The sequence below is a fragment of the Vidua macroura genome, chromosome 25 (assembly GCF_024509145.1).
Source record: "Vidua macroura isolate BioBank_ID:100142 chromosome 25, ASM2450914v1, whole genome shotgun sequence".
Classification (NCBI taxonomy): Eukaryota; Metazoa; Chordata; class Aves; order Passeriformes; family Viduidae; genus Vidua; species Vidua macroura.
Genome location: NC_071595.1, coordinates 1,954,940 through 1,969,908, shown reverse-complemented (window position 1 = coordinate 1,969,908; position 14,969 = coordinate 1,954,940). Strand labels below are relative to the sequence as shown.

The following is a 14,969-nucleotide window of genomic DNA, read 5'->3' as shown; positions in this document are numbered from 1 at the left end:
CGGCCCTTGTCACCGCGGCTCTCGGGCTGCCCAGGGCGGCGGTGGCACGGCGGTGGCACGGCGGTGGCACGGCGGTGGCAGCCGGTGCGGGGCTGTGAGCTCTGTGTCCCACACGGCTGGACCTTGTGGCACAAGGAGGAGGGTGACAGCGCCGGGAGGGGACCCCGGGGTGGAGGGCACTGCCAGGCTGGCGAGGGGACAGCGCAGGGCACACAGGGGAGCTGGCAGCGGGTGCCAGCCCCTCGCCAGGGGGACCCGCGTGGCCGGGGATGGCAGGAAGCCATCGGGGTTTGTCACTCGCTCTTGCGGTCGGGGGCGAGCTGAGAACGGGCTCCTCTTGAGTTTGCTCATGAGGCAGGAAACCGGGGCAAGGCGGGCAGAGCGGCGGCGGCGGCGCAGCCGGGCCCGGGGGGGCTCCTCTTTGCACCCCACAAGCCTCGGGGGGCTCCTCTCCGCACCCCACAGGGTCCCACCCGGCTCGGGGGGCTCCTCTTTGCACCCCACGAGGCTCGGGGGGCTCCTCTCCACACCCGACAAGATTTAGGGGGCTCCTCTCCGCACCCCACAAGGCTCGGGGGGCTCCTCTCCGCACCCCACAAGCCTCGGGAGGCTCCTCTCTGCACCCCACAAGATTTAAGGGGCTCCTCTCCGCACCCCACAAGATTTAGGGGGCTCCTCTCTGCACCCCACAAGATTTAGGGGGCTCCTCTCCGCACCCCACAAGCCTCGGGGGGCTCCTCTCCGCACCCCACAAGCCTCGGGGGGCTCCTCTCCGGCTCCCGGGGATGGGGAGGACGTGACGGGCGCGGCCCCAGCGGGACATGGGACTGTGAGAGCGGCCGCTGCTCCCCTCACTGCCAACAGGTGAGAGCCGGGGGAAGGGGTCTGAGCGGCCAGGTGGGATTTGGGGAGCACCTGTGGGGTGTGTGTGTGGGGGGGGTGAGCTGCGCTCTCCCAGTGCCCCTCGGAGGAATGGAAATGGGGGTCCGGGCTCGTTCTCGGGGGGATGAGAGCGCTGGAGGCCGGGTGGGGATGGGGGGAGCCAGGCTGGGCTCTCCATCCCTCTGGGGGCTCCCAGGTGGGGCAAAGGCGCTGTCCCCATGTCCCCTGCCCGCCCGGGGGTCCTGCCGGGGGTGGCAGTGATGGTGCCCTCGCAGGGCTGTCCCCAAAGCTCCATTTCCAGGGCACAGCAGGAGTTTTGTCCCCAGGGCACAGCAATTCTGTCCCCAGGGCTGTGCCTGAGGGACAGGCAGCGGCTCGGTGCCGCTCCCTCGGGGTTGGTGCCCAGTTTGGGGGTTCAGGCGCTCAGAAATTCCCATTTTTTTGGCTGCTGGCGCAGTGCCAACACCTCCCTGCTGCAGTGGCAGCCTTGGGGACACGGTGCGTGGTGGCAGTGCCAGGCTGTGCCAGCGCTGGGGGTCCGTCCGGAGGGCTCACAGCTGGCTCACAGCTGGCTCACAGCTGGCTCAAGGTGAACCTGGAAGAGCACCAGGGCCGGGGGTCAGCGCAGATTTCAGCGCTCCTCACGCCCGCCCACCCTGGTGACAAACCAACAGGACCTGCCCAGGGCCACGTGGGCGGAAGGGCCAGCGCAGGACAGGACGGGGAGCCCCAAATGCAGAGAAAAAAAACCAAAAAAAACCACAACGAGAGGGGCACGCACCTGGCGAGGACACCCGTGCACACCTGAACACGCACAGGGGGCACCTCCCTGCCGGGCCCCTTTGGCACAGAGAAATTCGGTTGCACAGATGCAGCCACCAAAAAAAAAAAAAAAAAAAAAAAAGAGCCGACTTCAAACGCCTTTTTTTTTTTTTTTTTTTTTTTTTTTCTTTTCCCTCCTCGGCGTGGCCCTGGCGCAGGTGAAACGGCTGCTGCTGCTGCTGGTGGAAATTACGCTGTGGCTTTGGGCTGTAAGAAAAAAAAAAAAAAAAGCACAATAGCAGCACCTCCCTCCTCACCCCGGGAGGAAAAAACAGCTGCCAGCACTGCTGGAGGTGTTTGAAAAGCTCTGGGGGGCTCCTCCATGGGGTCAGGGGGATGGATTTGGGATTTCTCAGCTGTCCCTTTGCTCTAGCCAAGAAATGTGGGCACTTTGCTGTTGTTCTTGTCCATAAAAGCTGGGCTTGAGCTGGGTCCTGCTCAGAAAGGCTCTGAAAATGTTGATGAATTTTGGATTTTTGACTCTTCTGGCTACCTAGCTGAGATGTAGGAAGTCTTGATGGTGCTGGGAATTGTAAGGAAAGGGTCAGCAAAAGAAAATTTGTGTTTGGACAACCAATCACCCTGCCTGCAGTGTGGCCAAAGCCCTTCCTGGGTGCTGAAATGTGTCCCCAGATGGGTGTCACCAGGAGCTGAGGGTGCCAGGGTGGGATTTGAGTGCCCAGAGCGGCCTTGCAGGGCATGGGGACCTCGCTCCTGAGTGTTCTCCTGGCCAAAATCGCCTGTCACCTGCTCCTCTGGCCACTCTGGGGACAGTCCTTGTGCTCCTGTCACTGTGGGACAGTCCTTGTGTTCCTGTCACTGTAGGGACAGTCCTTGTGCTCCTGCCACTCTGGGACAGTCCTTGTGTTCCTGTCACTGTGGGGACAGTCCTTGTGCTCCTCTGGCCACTCTGGGGACAGTCCTTGTGCTCCTCTGGCCACTGTGGGACAGTCCTTGTGTTCCTGCCACTGTGGGACAGTCCTTGTGCTCCTCTGGCCACTCTGGGGACAGTCCTTGTGCTCCTCTGGCCACTGTGGGACAGTCCTTGTGCTCCTGTCACTGTGGGACAGTCCTTGTGTTCCTGTCACTGTAGGGACAGTCCTTGTGCTCCTGCCACTGTGGGACAGTCCTTGTGCTCCTGTCACTGTAGGGACAGTCCTTGTGCTCCTGTCACTGTGGGACAGTCCTTGTGCTCCTGTCACTGTAGGGACAGTCCTTGTGCTCCTGTCACTGTGGGACAGTCCTGGTGCTCCTGTCACTGTGGGGACAGTCCTTGTGCTCCTCTGGCCACTCTGGGGACAGTCCTTGTGCTCCTCTGGCCACTGTGGGACAGTCCTTGTGCTCCTGCCACTGTGGGACAGTCCTTGTGCTCCTGTCACTGTAGGGACAGTCCTTGTGCTCCTGTCACTGTGGGACAGTCCTGGTGCTCCTGTCACTGTGGGACAGTCCTTGTGCTCCTGTCACTGTAGGGACAGTCCTTGTGCTCCTCTGGCCACTGTGGGACAGTCCTTGTGCTCCTGCCACTCTGGGACAGTCCTTGTGTTCCTGTCACTGTGGGGACAGTCCTTGTGCTCCTCTGGCCACTCTGGGGACAGTCCTTGTGCTCCTGCCACTGTGGGACAGTCCTTGTGTTCCTGTCACTGTAGGGACAGTCCTTGTGCTCCTGTCACTGTAGGGACAGTCCTTGTGCTCCTGCCACTCTGGGACAGTCCTTGTGTTCCTGTCACTGTAGGGACAGTCCTTGTGCTCCTGCCACTCTGGGACAGTCCTTGTGTTCCTGTCACTGTGGGGACAGTCCTTGTGCTCCTGTCACTGTGGGGACAGTCCTTGTGCTCCTCTGGCCACTCTGGGGACAGTCCTTGTGCTCCTGTCACTGTGGGACAGTCCTTGTGCTCCTGTCACTGTGGGACAGTCCTTGTGTTCCTGTCACTGTGGGACAGTCCTTGTTCTCCTGCCACTCTGGGGACAGTCCTTGTGCTCCTGCCACCTCTGCAGCCGAGGGAGGCAGCTCCTGCTCTGCAAAATCAAACCTGGAAGCGCAGGCTGGGGGGGTTGGACTGGCACCGGGGGCTGGCAGCTCCCTGGGGACCCCAGAACCTTTCTTAGGGACCCTAAACCCTCCTTAGGAACCCCAAAACCCTCCTTAGGGACCCTAAACCCTCCTTAGGGATCCCAAACTCTCCTTAGGGACCCTAGAACCGTCCTTAGAGACCCCAAAACCCTCCTTAGGGACCCTAAACCCTCCCTGGGGACCCTAAACCCTCCTTAGGGACCCTAAACCCTCCTTAGGGATCCCAAACCCCTCCTTAGGGACCCTAAACCCTCCCTGGGACCCTAAACCCTCCCTGGGACCCCAGAACCCTCCTTAGGGACCCCAAAACCCTCCTTAGGGAACCCAAACCCTCCTTAGAGACCCCAAACCCTCCCTGGGGACCCCCTGCAAAGCCCAAACGAAGCCCCCACTGCTGTGTCCCCCTTGGCACAGCGGGAAAAGGTGGATTTTTGGGCGTGCTGCTGCAAACCCAGGCTCCCGGGAAGGAAAAGGGGGGAAAAAAACGATCCCAGAAAAGGAGGAAAAAAACGATCCCAGAAAAGGAGGAAAAAAACGATCCCAGAAAAGGAGGAAAAAACGATCCCAGAAAAGGAGGAAAAAACGATCCCAGAAAAGGAGGAAAAAACCGATCCCAGAAAAGCAGCTCTCGCTGGACGGGCAGCGCGCGTAGCTGCTGCCGTGCCAGAGCCGGCGCGGCCGGGGTTGTGACACACCTGGGCTGGCTGGTGGTGACAAAACCCTGCGGAAGTCGCGCCTAAAGAGCCGCCGGGAAGGGGTTTGGGGACAAAGCCGGGCCCCCGTGGGCGCGGGGGATTCTGCGGAAGAGCCTTTTCCGGGGCCCCCGCGCCGCTGCCGGGCTTGTGCCACGCTCTCGGCAAGGCCAGAGGTGCCCACGGGGCTCGCAGAGCTCGTGACAAAGGTGCCCACGCCCTGGTGGCACCGTGGGCTCGGCGTGGCCGAGCCCTGAGGGTGTTGCAGGGATTGGGGGGGGTTTAGGAACGTCCCCGATGCAGCGGGAATGGGGTGTGGGAATTTGTGGGAAAAGGGGTTTGGGAGCTGATGTGAGGATTGAGGAGGGGCTTGCTCGTTCAAGGCGAGCTGCAGGAGTGTGTTAATTGCTGATGGGGTATTAATGATGGGGTGGTTGTGTGCAGGGATCAGCGCAGAGCTGCACGGCGGGAGGAGCTGGCACAGGAGGCACGGGGGACCCCCGGGCTGGGCGCTAATTGCCTTCAGTGGTTTTAATTAACGGAGGCAGGGTAAATGAGGAGGAAGTAACGGCTGGTGGCAGAGTCAGGGAATGCCCACAGTTCGGCTGAGGAGCTGGGATGGGCCAGGTGGGGTGGGATGGATGGATGGAATCATGGATGACGGATGGAATCATGGATGGGATCATGGATGGATGGATGGATGGATGGATGGATGGATGGATGGATGGATGGATGATGGATGGATGGATGGGTGGATGGATGGATGGAATCATGGATCAGATCATGGATGATGGATGGATGATGGATGGATGGATGGATGGATGGATGGATGGATGGATGGATGGATGGAATCATGGGTGATGGTTGGATGGAATCATGGATGGAATCACAGATGGAATCATGGATGAATGGATGATGGATGGATGGAATCATGGATGGAATCTTGGATGATGGATGGAATCATGGATGAATGGTTGGATGGACTCATGGGTGGACAGATGGAATCATGGATGGAATCATGGATGGATGGAATAATGGATGAATGGTTGGATGGAATAATGGGTGGATGGATGGAATCATTGATGGTTAGATGGAATCATGGATGGAATCATGGATGGATGGAATCATGGATGATGGGTGGACGGATGGAATCATGGATGGAATAATGGATGGAATCACGGATGGATGGATGCTGGATGGAGGTGTGCAGGAGCAGGAGGAGAGGCAGCCATGGGGGTGCCAAGGCTCCCTGTGTCACCTCTGTCCCCCACAGCCACCATGGGCTGCTGCTGCAGCTCGGACTACGACGAGGACTGGATCGAGAACATCGACATTTGTGAGCACTGCAATTACCCCATCGAGCCCGACAGCAAGCGCCAGGTGAGGAGGGGGTGACAGACCCCGAAACACCCCCAGAGGTGGCCAAATCCCACGAGCCGGGGGCTCACGGGGTTCCTGTCCCCTGGCAGAGGCCGATCCGCAACGGCTCCGAGGTCCGAGACCCTCTGGTGTCCTACGAGTCCTCGTCACCTCCGTGCTCCCCTGTGCAAGGTGAGGCACGGCTGTGGCATGGGGAGGGGGGGCTGTGACACCCCCAGAGTGGTCCCTGCCACCCCGTCCCTCCTCTTGTCCCCACAGACAAGCTGGTGGTGGCCCTGTACAACTACGAGCCCAAGCACGACGGGGACCTGGGGCTGCGGAAGGGGGAGAAGCTCCGTGTGCTGGAAGAGTGAGCGAATTCCAGCGGCGTCCCAGTGCCCCCGGGGGTCGGGGCAGGGCCTGCGGGGGTCTCACGGCGCTGTGTCCTTGCAGGAGCGGGGAGTGGTGGAAGGCGCAGTCGCTCACCACGGGCCAGGAGGGGCTGATCCCACACAACTTCGTGGCCGTGGTGAACAGCCTGGAGCCCGAGCCGTGAGTAGGGAGAGAGCAGGTGGGGAGGGATGGATGAGGGATGGATGGATGAGGGATGGATGATGGATGATGGATGATGGATGATGGATGGATGATGGATGGATGGATGGATGGATGATGGATGGATGGATGGATGGATGGATGGATGGATGGATGGATGATGGATGGATGATGGATGGATGGATGATGGATGGATGATGGATGGATGGATGATGGATGGATGGATGATGGATGGATGGATGGATGATGAATGGATGGATGATGGATGGATGATGGATGATGGATGATGGATGGATGGATGATGGATGGATGGATGGATGATGAATGGATGGATGGATGGATGGATGGATGATGGATGGATGGATGATGGATGGATGATGGATGGATGATGGATGGATGGATGGATGGATGGAGGGATGATGGATGATGGATGGATGATGGATGGATGATGGATGGATGATGGATGGATGGATGATGGATGGATGGATGGATGATGGATGGATGGATGATGGATGGATGGATGATGGATGGATGGATGATGGATGGATGGATGATGGATGATAGATGATGGATGGATGATGGATGGATGATGGATGGATGGATGGGATGATAGATGGATGGATGGATGGATGGATGGATGGATGGATGGATGGATGATGGATGGATGATGGATGGATGGATGGATGATGGATGGATGATGGATGGATGATGGATGATGGATGGATGATGGATGGATGGATGGATGATGGATGATGGATGATGGATGGATGGATGATGGATGATGGATGGATGGATGGATGATGGATGATGGATGGATGAATGGATGGATGGATGATGGATGGATGAATGGATGGATGATGGATGGATGATGGATGATGGATGGATGATGGATGATGGATGGATGATGGATGGATGATGGATGGATGGATGATGGATGGATGGATGGATGATGGATGATGGATGGATGAATGGATGGATGGATGATGGATGGATGAATGGATGGATGATGGATGGATGATGGATGATGGATGGATGATGGATGATGGATGGATGGATGATGGATGATGGATGGATGGATGATGGATGATGGATGATGGATGGATGGATGATGGATGATGGATGGATGGATGGATGGATGGATGATGGATGGATGGATGGATGGATGATGGATGGATGATGGATGATGGATGGATGATGGATGGATGGATGATGGATGGATGGATGGATGATGGATGATGGATGGATGGATGATGGATGATGGATGGATGGATGGATGGATGATGGATGGATGGATGGATGGATCGATGGATGGATGGATGATGGATGGATGGATGGATGGATGGATGGATGATGGATGGATGATGGATGGATGATGGATGGATGGATGATGGATGGATGATGGATGATGGATGGATGGATGGATGGATGGATGGATGAATGGATGGATGATGGATGGATGGATGGATGGATGGATGGATGATGGATGGATGATGGATGGATGGATGATGGATGGATGATGGATGATGGATGGATGGATGGATGGATGGATGGATGAATGGATGGATGATGGATGGATGTGTCCCGGAGGGATCTGAGCTCTGGGAAGGAGCCTGAAGCACCCCACAAAACCCCAGTGGCCGGGTCCCCTCCGCCCCAAGCCTGCCCCGTGTCCCCAGGTGGTTCTTCAAGAACATCAGCCGCAAGGACGCCGAGCGGCAGCTCCTGGCCTCGGGAAACACCCACGGCTCCTTCCTCATCCGCGAGAGCGAGACCTCCAAAGGTGCCGCCCGCGGGTCCCTCGGGCTCTGGGGGGCTCGGGAGGGCTCGGGGGTCCCACGGGTGTCCCTGTCGCCAGGCTCGTACTCGCTGTCCGTGCGGGACCTGGACGAGAGCCAGGGAGAGACGGTGAAGCACTACAAGATCCGGAACCTGGACAGCGGCGGCTTCTACATCTCCCCCCGCGCCCCCTTCGGCAGCCTCAGGGAGCTGGTGCAGCACTACACACGTGCGGGAACGGGATGGGAACGGGGCGGGAACGGGGCGGAACGGGATGGGAACCGAGCGGGAACGGGATGGGAACGGGGCGGGAGCGGGGCGGGAACGGGATGGGAAAACGGGATGGGAACGGGGCGGGAACGGAGCGGGAACGGGGCGGGAACGGGATGGGAACGGAGCAGGAACGAGATGGGAACGGGGCGGGAACGGAGCGGGAACGGGATGGGAACGGGGCAGGAACGGGATGGGAACGGGATGGGAACGGGATGGGAACCGGATGGGAATGGAGCGGGAACGGGGCGGGAATGGGATGGGAACGGGGCGGGAACGGGATGGGAACGGAGCGGGAATGGGATGGGAACGGAGCAGGAATGGGATGGGAACGGGATGGGAACGGAGCGGGAATGGGATGGGAACGGAGCTGGAACGGGATGGGAACGGGGCGGGAACGGGGCGGGAGCGGGGCGGGAACGGGATGGGAATGGGATGGGAATAGGAGGGAATAAGAGGGGATGTTACGGGATGGGATGGGGCCGGAGAGGATGGAATGGGGCAGGGTGTTATGGGACAAGTTGAAATGGGAATGGGACAGAAGCAGATGGGATGGGACCAGGCAGGCTGGGATGGGATAGGGACAGGACGGGATGAGGCAGGACAATATGGGACACGATGGAATGGGAATGGGAGAATGGAATAGTTTGGGGTGGGGATGAGGTGGGATGGGATGAGCAGGACCCGCTGCCCCCAGTGCCCCAGCCCAGCCCTGGCTAGTGCCGGGTGCCCCGCGCTGGCCCAGCTCTGCCTCCCTGTGGCCCAGGCAGCTCCGACGGGCTCTGCTGCCGCCTGGGCAAGCCCTGCCGGACGGAGAAGCCGCAGAAGCCGTGGTGGCAGGACGAGTGGGAGGTGCCGCGGGAGTCGCTGAAGCTGGTGGAGAAGCTGGGAGCGGGGCAGTTCGGAGAGGTCTGGATGGGTGAGTCAGGGTGAAACTGGGACACCAGAGTGAGCAGCGGGATCCTCCAGCCGGGAAGGATCCAGCTGGGATCTCACGTGGAGCAGCCAGCACAGCCCAAGGTGTGGGACTGCGGCTTTGAGGGCCCTGGAAGAAGGGAGAACCCAGCCCAAATTTCCACTTTCCCCCATCCCTGGATCCCTGCTCTGCTGGTGGAGACAGAGGGGATGTGTGGGATCCTGGAGCTGGAGAGCTGCTGGCTCTGTCCCCACTTGGGAGTGTCCCTTGTGGCTGGAATGCTGGGGCAGCTGTGGGGGCTTGGAGGCAGATCCAGCTGCAAAAAAACCCTCCTGCTCCCTGAGTGCTGCGGTGGGGAAGCCACCGGGGCTGCCCTGCTCCCCTCCATCCCTCTCTGATTCCCTCCATCCCTCCCTATTTCCCTTTATCCCTTCCCTCAATTTTTTCCCTCCATCTTTTCCCTCCATCTTTTCCCTCCATCCCTCTCTGATTCCCTCCATCCCTCCCTGTTTCCCTTTATCCCTTCCCTCATCCTTTCCTTCCATTTTTCCCCTCCATCTTTTCCCTCCATCCCTCTCTGATTCCCTCCATCCCTCCCCGTTTCCCTCCATCCTGCCCCACAGCCCTCTGGAGGTCTCCTCTTCCACTCCCACACGTCCTGCCTGTCCCACAAAGTCCCCCCAGTGCTCCCAGCCCTGCCCAGCTCCCCCAGCCCCACCTGCCACCCCAAACCCAGCTCCCCCCACCCTCCTGTGCCCCTGAACACCCCACACAGAACCATCAGTGCCTGCTGTGGCTTCCAGCGCGGCCACGGCACCACCGAGCTGGGATCGCCCCAGAACCCCTCCAGCCGCACCACCACGGCCTTTTGGGCCGTGAAACTCCATCTCCAGCCAACCTTTCCAGCTCCCACCCAGCTTTTGGAACCTCCAAGATCCCCTCCTCAGCTCGGCGTGCTCCGTGGAGCCGCCCTCCTTGGCTGGCACCGCTGCCCGGTGTCCGGATCCCGTTTTTTTTTTTTTTTTTTTTTGCCTGTTTTTCCCCCAAGGCTTCTACAACGGGCACACGAAGGTGGCAGTGAAGAGCCTGAAGGCTGGCAGCATGTCCCCCAGCGCCTTCCTGGCCGAGGCCAACCTGATGAAGAAGCTGCAGCACCGGCGGCTGGTGCGGCTCTACGCCGTGGTCACCAAGGAGCCCATCTACATCATCACCGAGTTCATGGAGAAGGGTGAGGCCACCCCGGGGGCTCCAGGTGCTGCCCCATCCACAGGGATGTGGCCACAGAGCTCTGGAACTTTAAGGCTGGAAAAGATCTTCGGGATAAAGTTCAAGCTGTGAAAAATTCCCACCTCAATAGAGCGCTGGGTCCTGGGCATTGTCCTGGCATGGGTGACCAACCCTGGGGTGGGGTCCCTGCCACCCAAACTGGGTCCTGGGCATTGTCCTGGCAGGGGTGACCGAGCCTGGGGTGGTCCTTAAAATTCAAACTGGGTCCTGGGCATTGTCCTGGCAGGGGTGACCAATCCTGGAATGGTCCCTAAAATTCAAACTGGGTCCTGGGCATTGTCCTGGCAAGGGTGACCAATGCTGGGGTGGTCCCTAAAACATGGGGTGACCCAAACTGAGTCCTGGGCATTGTCCTGGCAAGGGTGACCAAGCCTGGGGTGGTCCCTAAAATTCAAACTGGGTCCTGGGCATTGTCCTGGCAAGGATGACCGAGCCTGGGATGATCCCTGTGGCCCAAATTGGGTCCTGGGCATTGTCCTGGCAAGGGTGACCAATCCTGGAATGGTCCCTAAAACTCAAACTGAGTCCTGGGCATTGTCCTGGCAGGGGTGACCAACCCTGGGGTGGTCCCTGCCACCCAAACTGGGTCCTGGGCATTATCCTGGCAAAGGTGACCAATCCTGGAATGGTCCCTGCCACCCAAATTGGGTTCTGGGCATTGTCCTGGCAAGGGTGACCGAGCTTGGGGTGGGGTCCCTGCCACCCAAAATGCGTTCTGGGCATTGTCCTGGCAAGGGTGACTAAGCCTGGGGTGGTCCCTAAAATTCAAACTGGGTCCTGGGCATTGTCCTGGCAAGGATGACCGAGCCTGGGGTGGTCCCTAAAATCTAGGGTGACCCAAACTGGATCCTGGGCATTATCCTGGCAAAGGTGACCAATCCTGGAATGGTCCCTGCCACCCAAATTGGGTTCTGGGCATTATCCTGGCAAAGGTGACCAATCCTGGAATGGTCCCTGCCACCCAAATTGGGTTCTGGGCATTGTCCTGGCAGGGGTGACCAATCTTAGGGTGGTCCCTGCACCCACCTCCCAGTGCAGGCTCCAAAACCAGTCAAAATGAAAGGCTGGCAGCGTGGAAATCTGTTCATTTTAGAGGTTCCTTTGCCTCCAGCCCTGGGGAAGCTTTGTCTTTGTGCTCTCCCACCTCCAGCTGGGGCAAAAAGGATTTTCTGTGTTCTCCTGGCCACATTCCCAGAGCTTTTTTGGGGGGCACAGTACCCTTGTAACCCCCCCAGGAGCTGAGAACTGCTGCTTTCATCACAGGCAGCCTCGTGGACTTCCTCAAGACCACGGAAGGAGTGAAGCTCAGCATTAACAAACTCCTGGACATGGCAGCGCAGGTGAGGGGGGAGCAGAGAATTGGGGATGGAGCTGGGAGACCTCCGGAGCTGTTAATTAACAACTGCAATTCATTAATAATTACAAATCCCAGATTGCTGAAGGCATGGCTTTCATCGAGGCCAAGAATTACATCCACAGGGACCTCAGGGCCGCCAACATCCTCGTCTCGGACACTTTGTGCTGCAAAATCGCCGATTTTGGGCTGGCCCGGCTCATCGAGGACAACGAGTACACGGCTCGGGAGGGTGAGCCCCGCCCAGCCCCGGGGGTCACCGGGCTTGGGGACATCGGGAGAGGGACCCGCAGCCAGCCTGGATCCCCGGGGAGCTGCAGGAGAGGGGGGTGCAAGGATGTTTTTTCCTTTTCCATCTCTCCCCGCTCCGCAGCTGGAGCGGGGCTCCTGCTTTGTGCGGCTACCGCAGGCTCAGGGGGCTCAGCCACCAAAGCCAGCCGGTCGCCAGGCAGCGACAGAGCCCGGCTGGCGGCTGTCACATGGGATTAAAGCTGATTCCAGCGCTTTATCCCCCCCCTCCCGCCGCTTTCCAGGGGCCAAATTCCCGATTAAGTGGACGGCACCCGAGGCCATCAACTACGGGACGTTCACCATCAAGTCGGACGTGTGGTCCTTCGGGATCCTGCTCACCGAGCTCGTCACCTACGGCCGGATCCCGTATCCAGGTCAGGATTTTGGGGCAGCTGCGGGGCTGGCACGCCCGCGGTGTGTGTGTGTGCATGCAGAGCCGCACGCACGCTGCTGCCAGCCTGGCGCCCCGCCCGGCCTGGCTTCACCGGGCACGGTCGCCAAAGCCACCCGGGGAGGGGTTGGGGAGGGTGGAAGGGGAGGGAAGGACCCCCCACATGCGGGGTTTGGGAGGGTTGGGGTGGTCCCTGTGGCTCAAACTGGGTCCTGGGCATTGTCCTGGCAAGGGTGACCGACCCTGGGGTGGGGTCCCTGCCACCCAAAATGGGTCCTGGGCATTGTCCTGGCAGGGGTGACCGAGCCTGGGGTGGTCCCTGCCACCCAAAATGGGTCCTGGGCATTGTCATGGCAGTGATGACCGAGCCTGGGATGGTCCCTGTGGCCCAAATTGGGTCCTGGGCATTGTCCTGGCAGGGGTGACCAACCCTGGGATGGTCCCTGTGGCCCAAATTGGGTCCTGGGCATTGTCCTGGCAGGGGTGACCAACCCTGGGATGGTCCCTGTGGCCCAAATTGGGTCCTGGGCATTGTCCTGGCAAGGGTGACCGAGCCTGGGGTGGTCCCTGTGGCCCAAATTGGGTCCTGGGCATTGTCCTGGCAGGGGTGACCAACCCTGGGGTGGTCCCTGTGGCCCAAATTGGGTCCTGGGCATTGTCCTGGCAGGGGTGACCAACCCTGGGGTGGTCCCTGTGGCCCAAATTGGGTACTGGGCATTGTCCTGGCAGGGATGACCGAGCCTGGGGTGGTCCCTGTGGCCCAAAATGGGTTCTGTGAATTGTCCTGGCAGGGGTGACTGAGCCTGGGGTGGGGTCCCTGCCACCCAAAATGGGTCCTGGGCATTGTCATGGCAGTGATGACCGAGCCTGGGATGGTCCCTGTGGCCCAAATTGGGTCCTGGGCATTGTCCTGGCAGGGGTGACCAACCCTGGGGTGGTCCCTGTGGCCCAAATTGGGTCCTGGGCATTGTCCTGGCAAGGGTGATCAAGCCTGGGGTGGTCCCTGCCACCCAAAATGGGTTCTGTGAATTGTCCTGGCAGGGGTGACTGAGCCTGGGGTGGTCCCTATAACCTGGGGTGACCCAAACTGAGTCCTGGGCATTGTCCTGGCAAGGGTGACCGAGCCTGGGGTGGTCCCTGTGGCCCAAACTGGGTCCTGGCAGGCATGCCCAACCCCAGGGTGGTCCCTGTGACCCAAACTGGGTCCTGGCAGGGGTGCCCCAACCCCAGGGTGCCACCCACACCATGGAGGTGACCCAAATTGGGTCCTGGCAGGGATGACCAACCCCGAGGTGATCCAGAACCTGGAGCGTGGCTACCGGATGCCGCAGCCGGACAACTGCCCGGCGGAGCTGTACGAGCTGATGCGGCAGTGCTGGAAGGAGAGCCCCGAGGAGCGCCCCACCTTCGACTTCATGAAGAGCGTGCTCGAGGATTTCTTCACGGCCACCGAGGGCCAGTACCAGCAGCAGCCCTGAGGGCGCTGCTCCGGGGTGCGGACTCCATGGACATCACCCCAGGCTGGTGGTGGCGGGGTGAGGGCGGGGGGATCTCCGTGAGGATTTGAAGCGCTCCAGAGCTCGGGAGCGGCGGGTTTGACGCCTTCAGGAGGGGCTGCACGGCCAAAGCAGCACCCCGAAGGCCGGGGCGCCGCGCAGCTTGCCCGCCCCGCCGTCCCTGCGCTTCCCCGGGGGGCACATCCAGGCTCCAGCCCCCCGGGCAAGGGTGGCTGAGCCTGAGGGACCCCTCAGGGTCCCACACCTGTGCCCCCCTTCACCCCCCGGGGATGGCAGGAGCCCCCCGCGCCCCCGGCAGCGCCGGCCACTGCACCCCTCGGCTGCGGGACGCTCCCTCTCCCCTCAGGGCGTTCGTCCCGCCATGATTTCGGGGAAATAAAGGCCTTTTCAGCGGCGGGGGCCAGGCTGCCGTGCGCTGGGGTACGCGGGGGGGGGTGCCCAGGGCACACGAACCCCAGTGCGGGGCACAGGGACCCCGCTGGCACCAACCCACCCCGGGACCCCCCCCAGCCCTGGGGGTCCCCCCCGACCCCTCACTCGCCCACCCTGCCCTGGGGTCCCCCCTCCCCTGGGATGGTTCAGCCCCACCTGCCCCCCCCCCCCCCCCGAGGGAATGGTTCCTCCCCGCCCACCTGGACCCTCTCCTCTTTTCCCCCCCCCCTCAGCGATGGTACAACCGCCCCCCCCATCCCCCGCCGCAGTGGTACAGCCTAGGCGCCCCCGGCGCTCAGCCTAACTTGCTAGGTGCCGCTGCGGCTTGCGATTGGTCAGTAGGCGGGAGGGGGCGGA

At 60.5% G+C, this 14,969-nt stretch overlaps 1 protein-coding gene across 1 annotated transcript; it reads left to right on the top strand.

Annotated features, from left to right (window-relative positions):
• Positions 1-836: 836 nt before the first annotated feature.
• LCK (LCK proto-oncogene, Src family tyrosine kinase) lies at positions 837-14,575 on the top strand. The gene is made up of 13 exons (XM_053999064.1): positions 837-864; positions 5,741-5,847; positions 5,937-6,018; positions 6,106-6,196; positions 6,280-6,378; positions 8,055-8,158; positions 8,234-8,383; positions 9,191-9,343; positions 10,389-10,568; positions 11,891-11,967; positions 12,060-12,213; positions 12,515-12,646; positions 13,939-14,575. The coding sequence occupies exons 2-13, from the start codon at positions 5,746-5,748 to the stop codon at positions 14,139-14,141; spliced, it is 1,527 nt and encodes a 508-aa protein (XP_053855039.1). The 5' UTR covers positions 837-864; positions 5,741-5,745; the 3' UTR covers positions 14,142-14,575.
• The last annotated feature ends 394 nt before the right edge of the window (positions 14,576-14,969 follow it).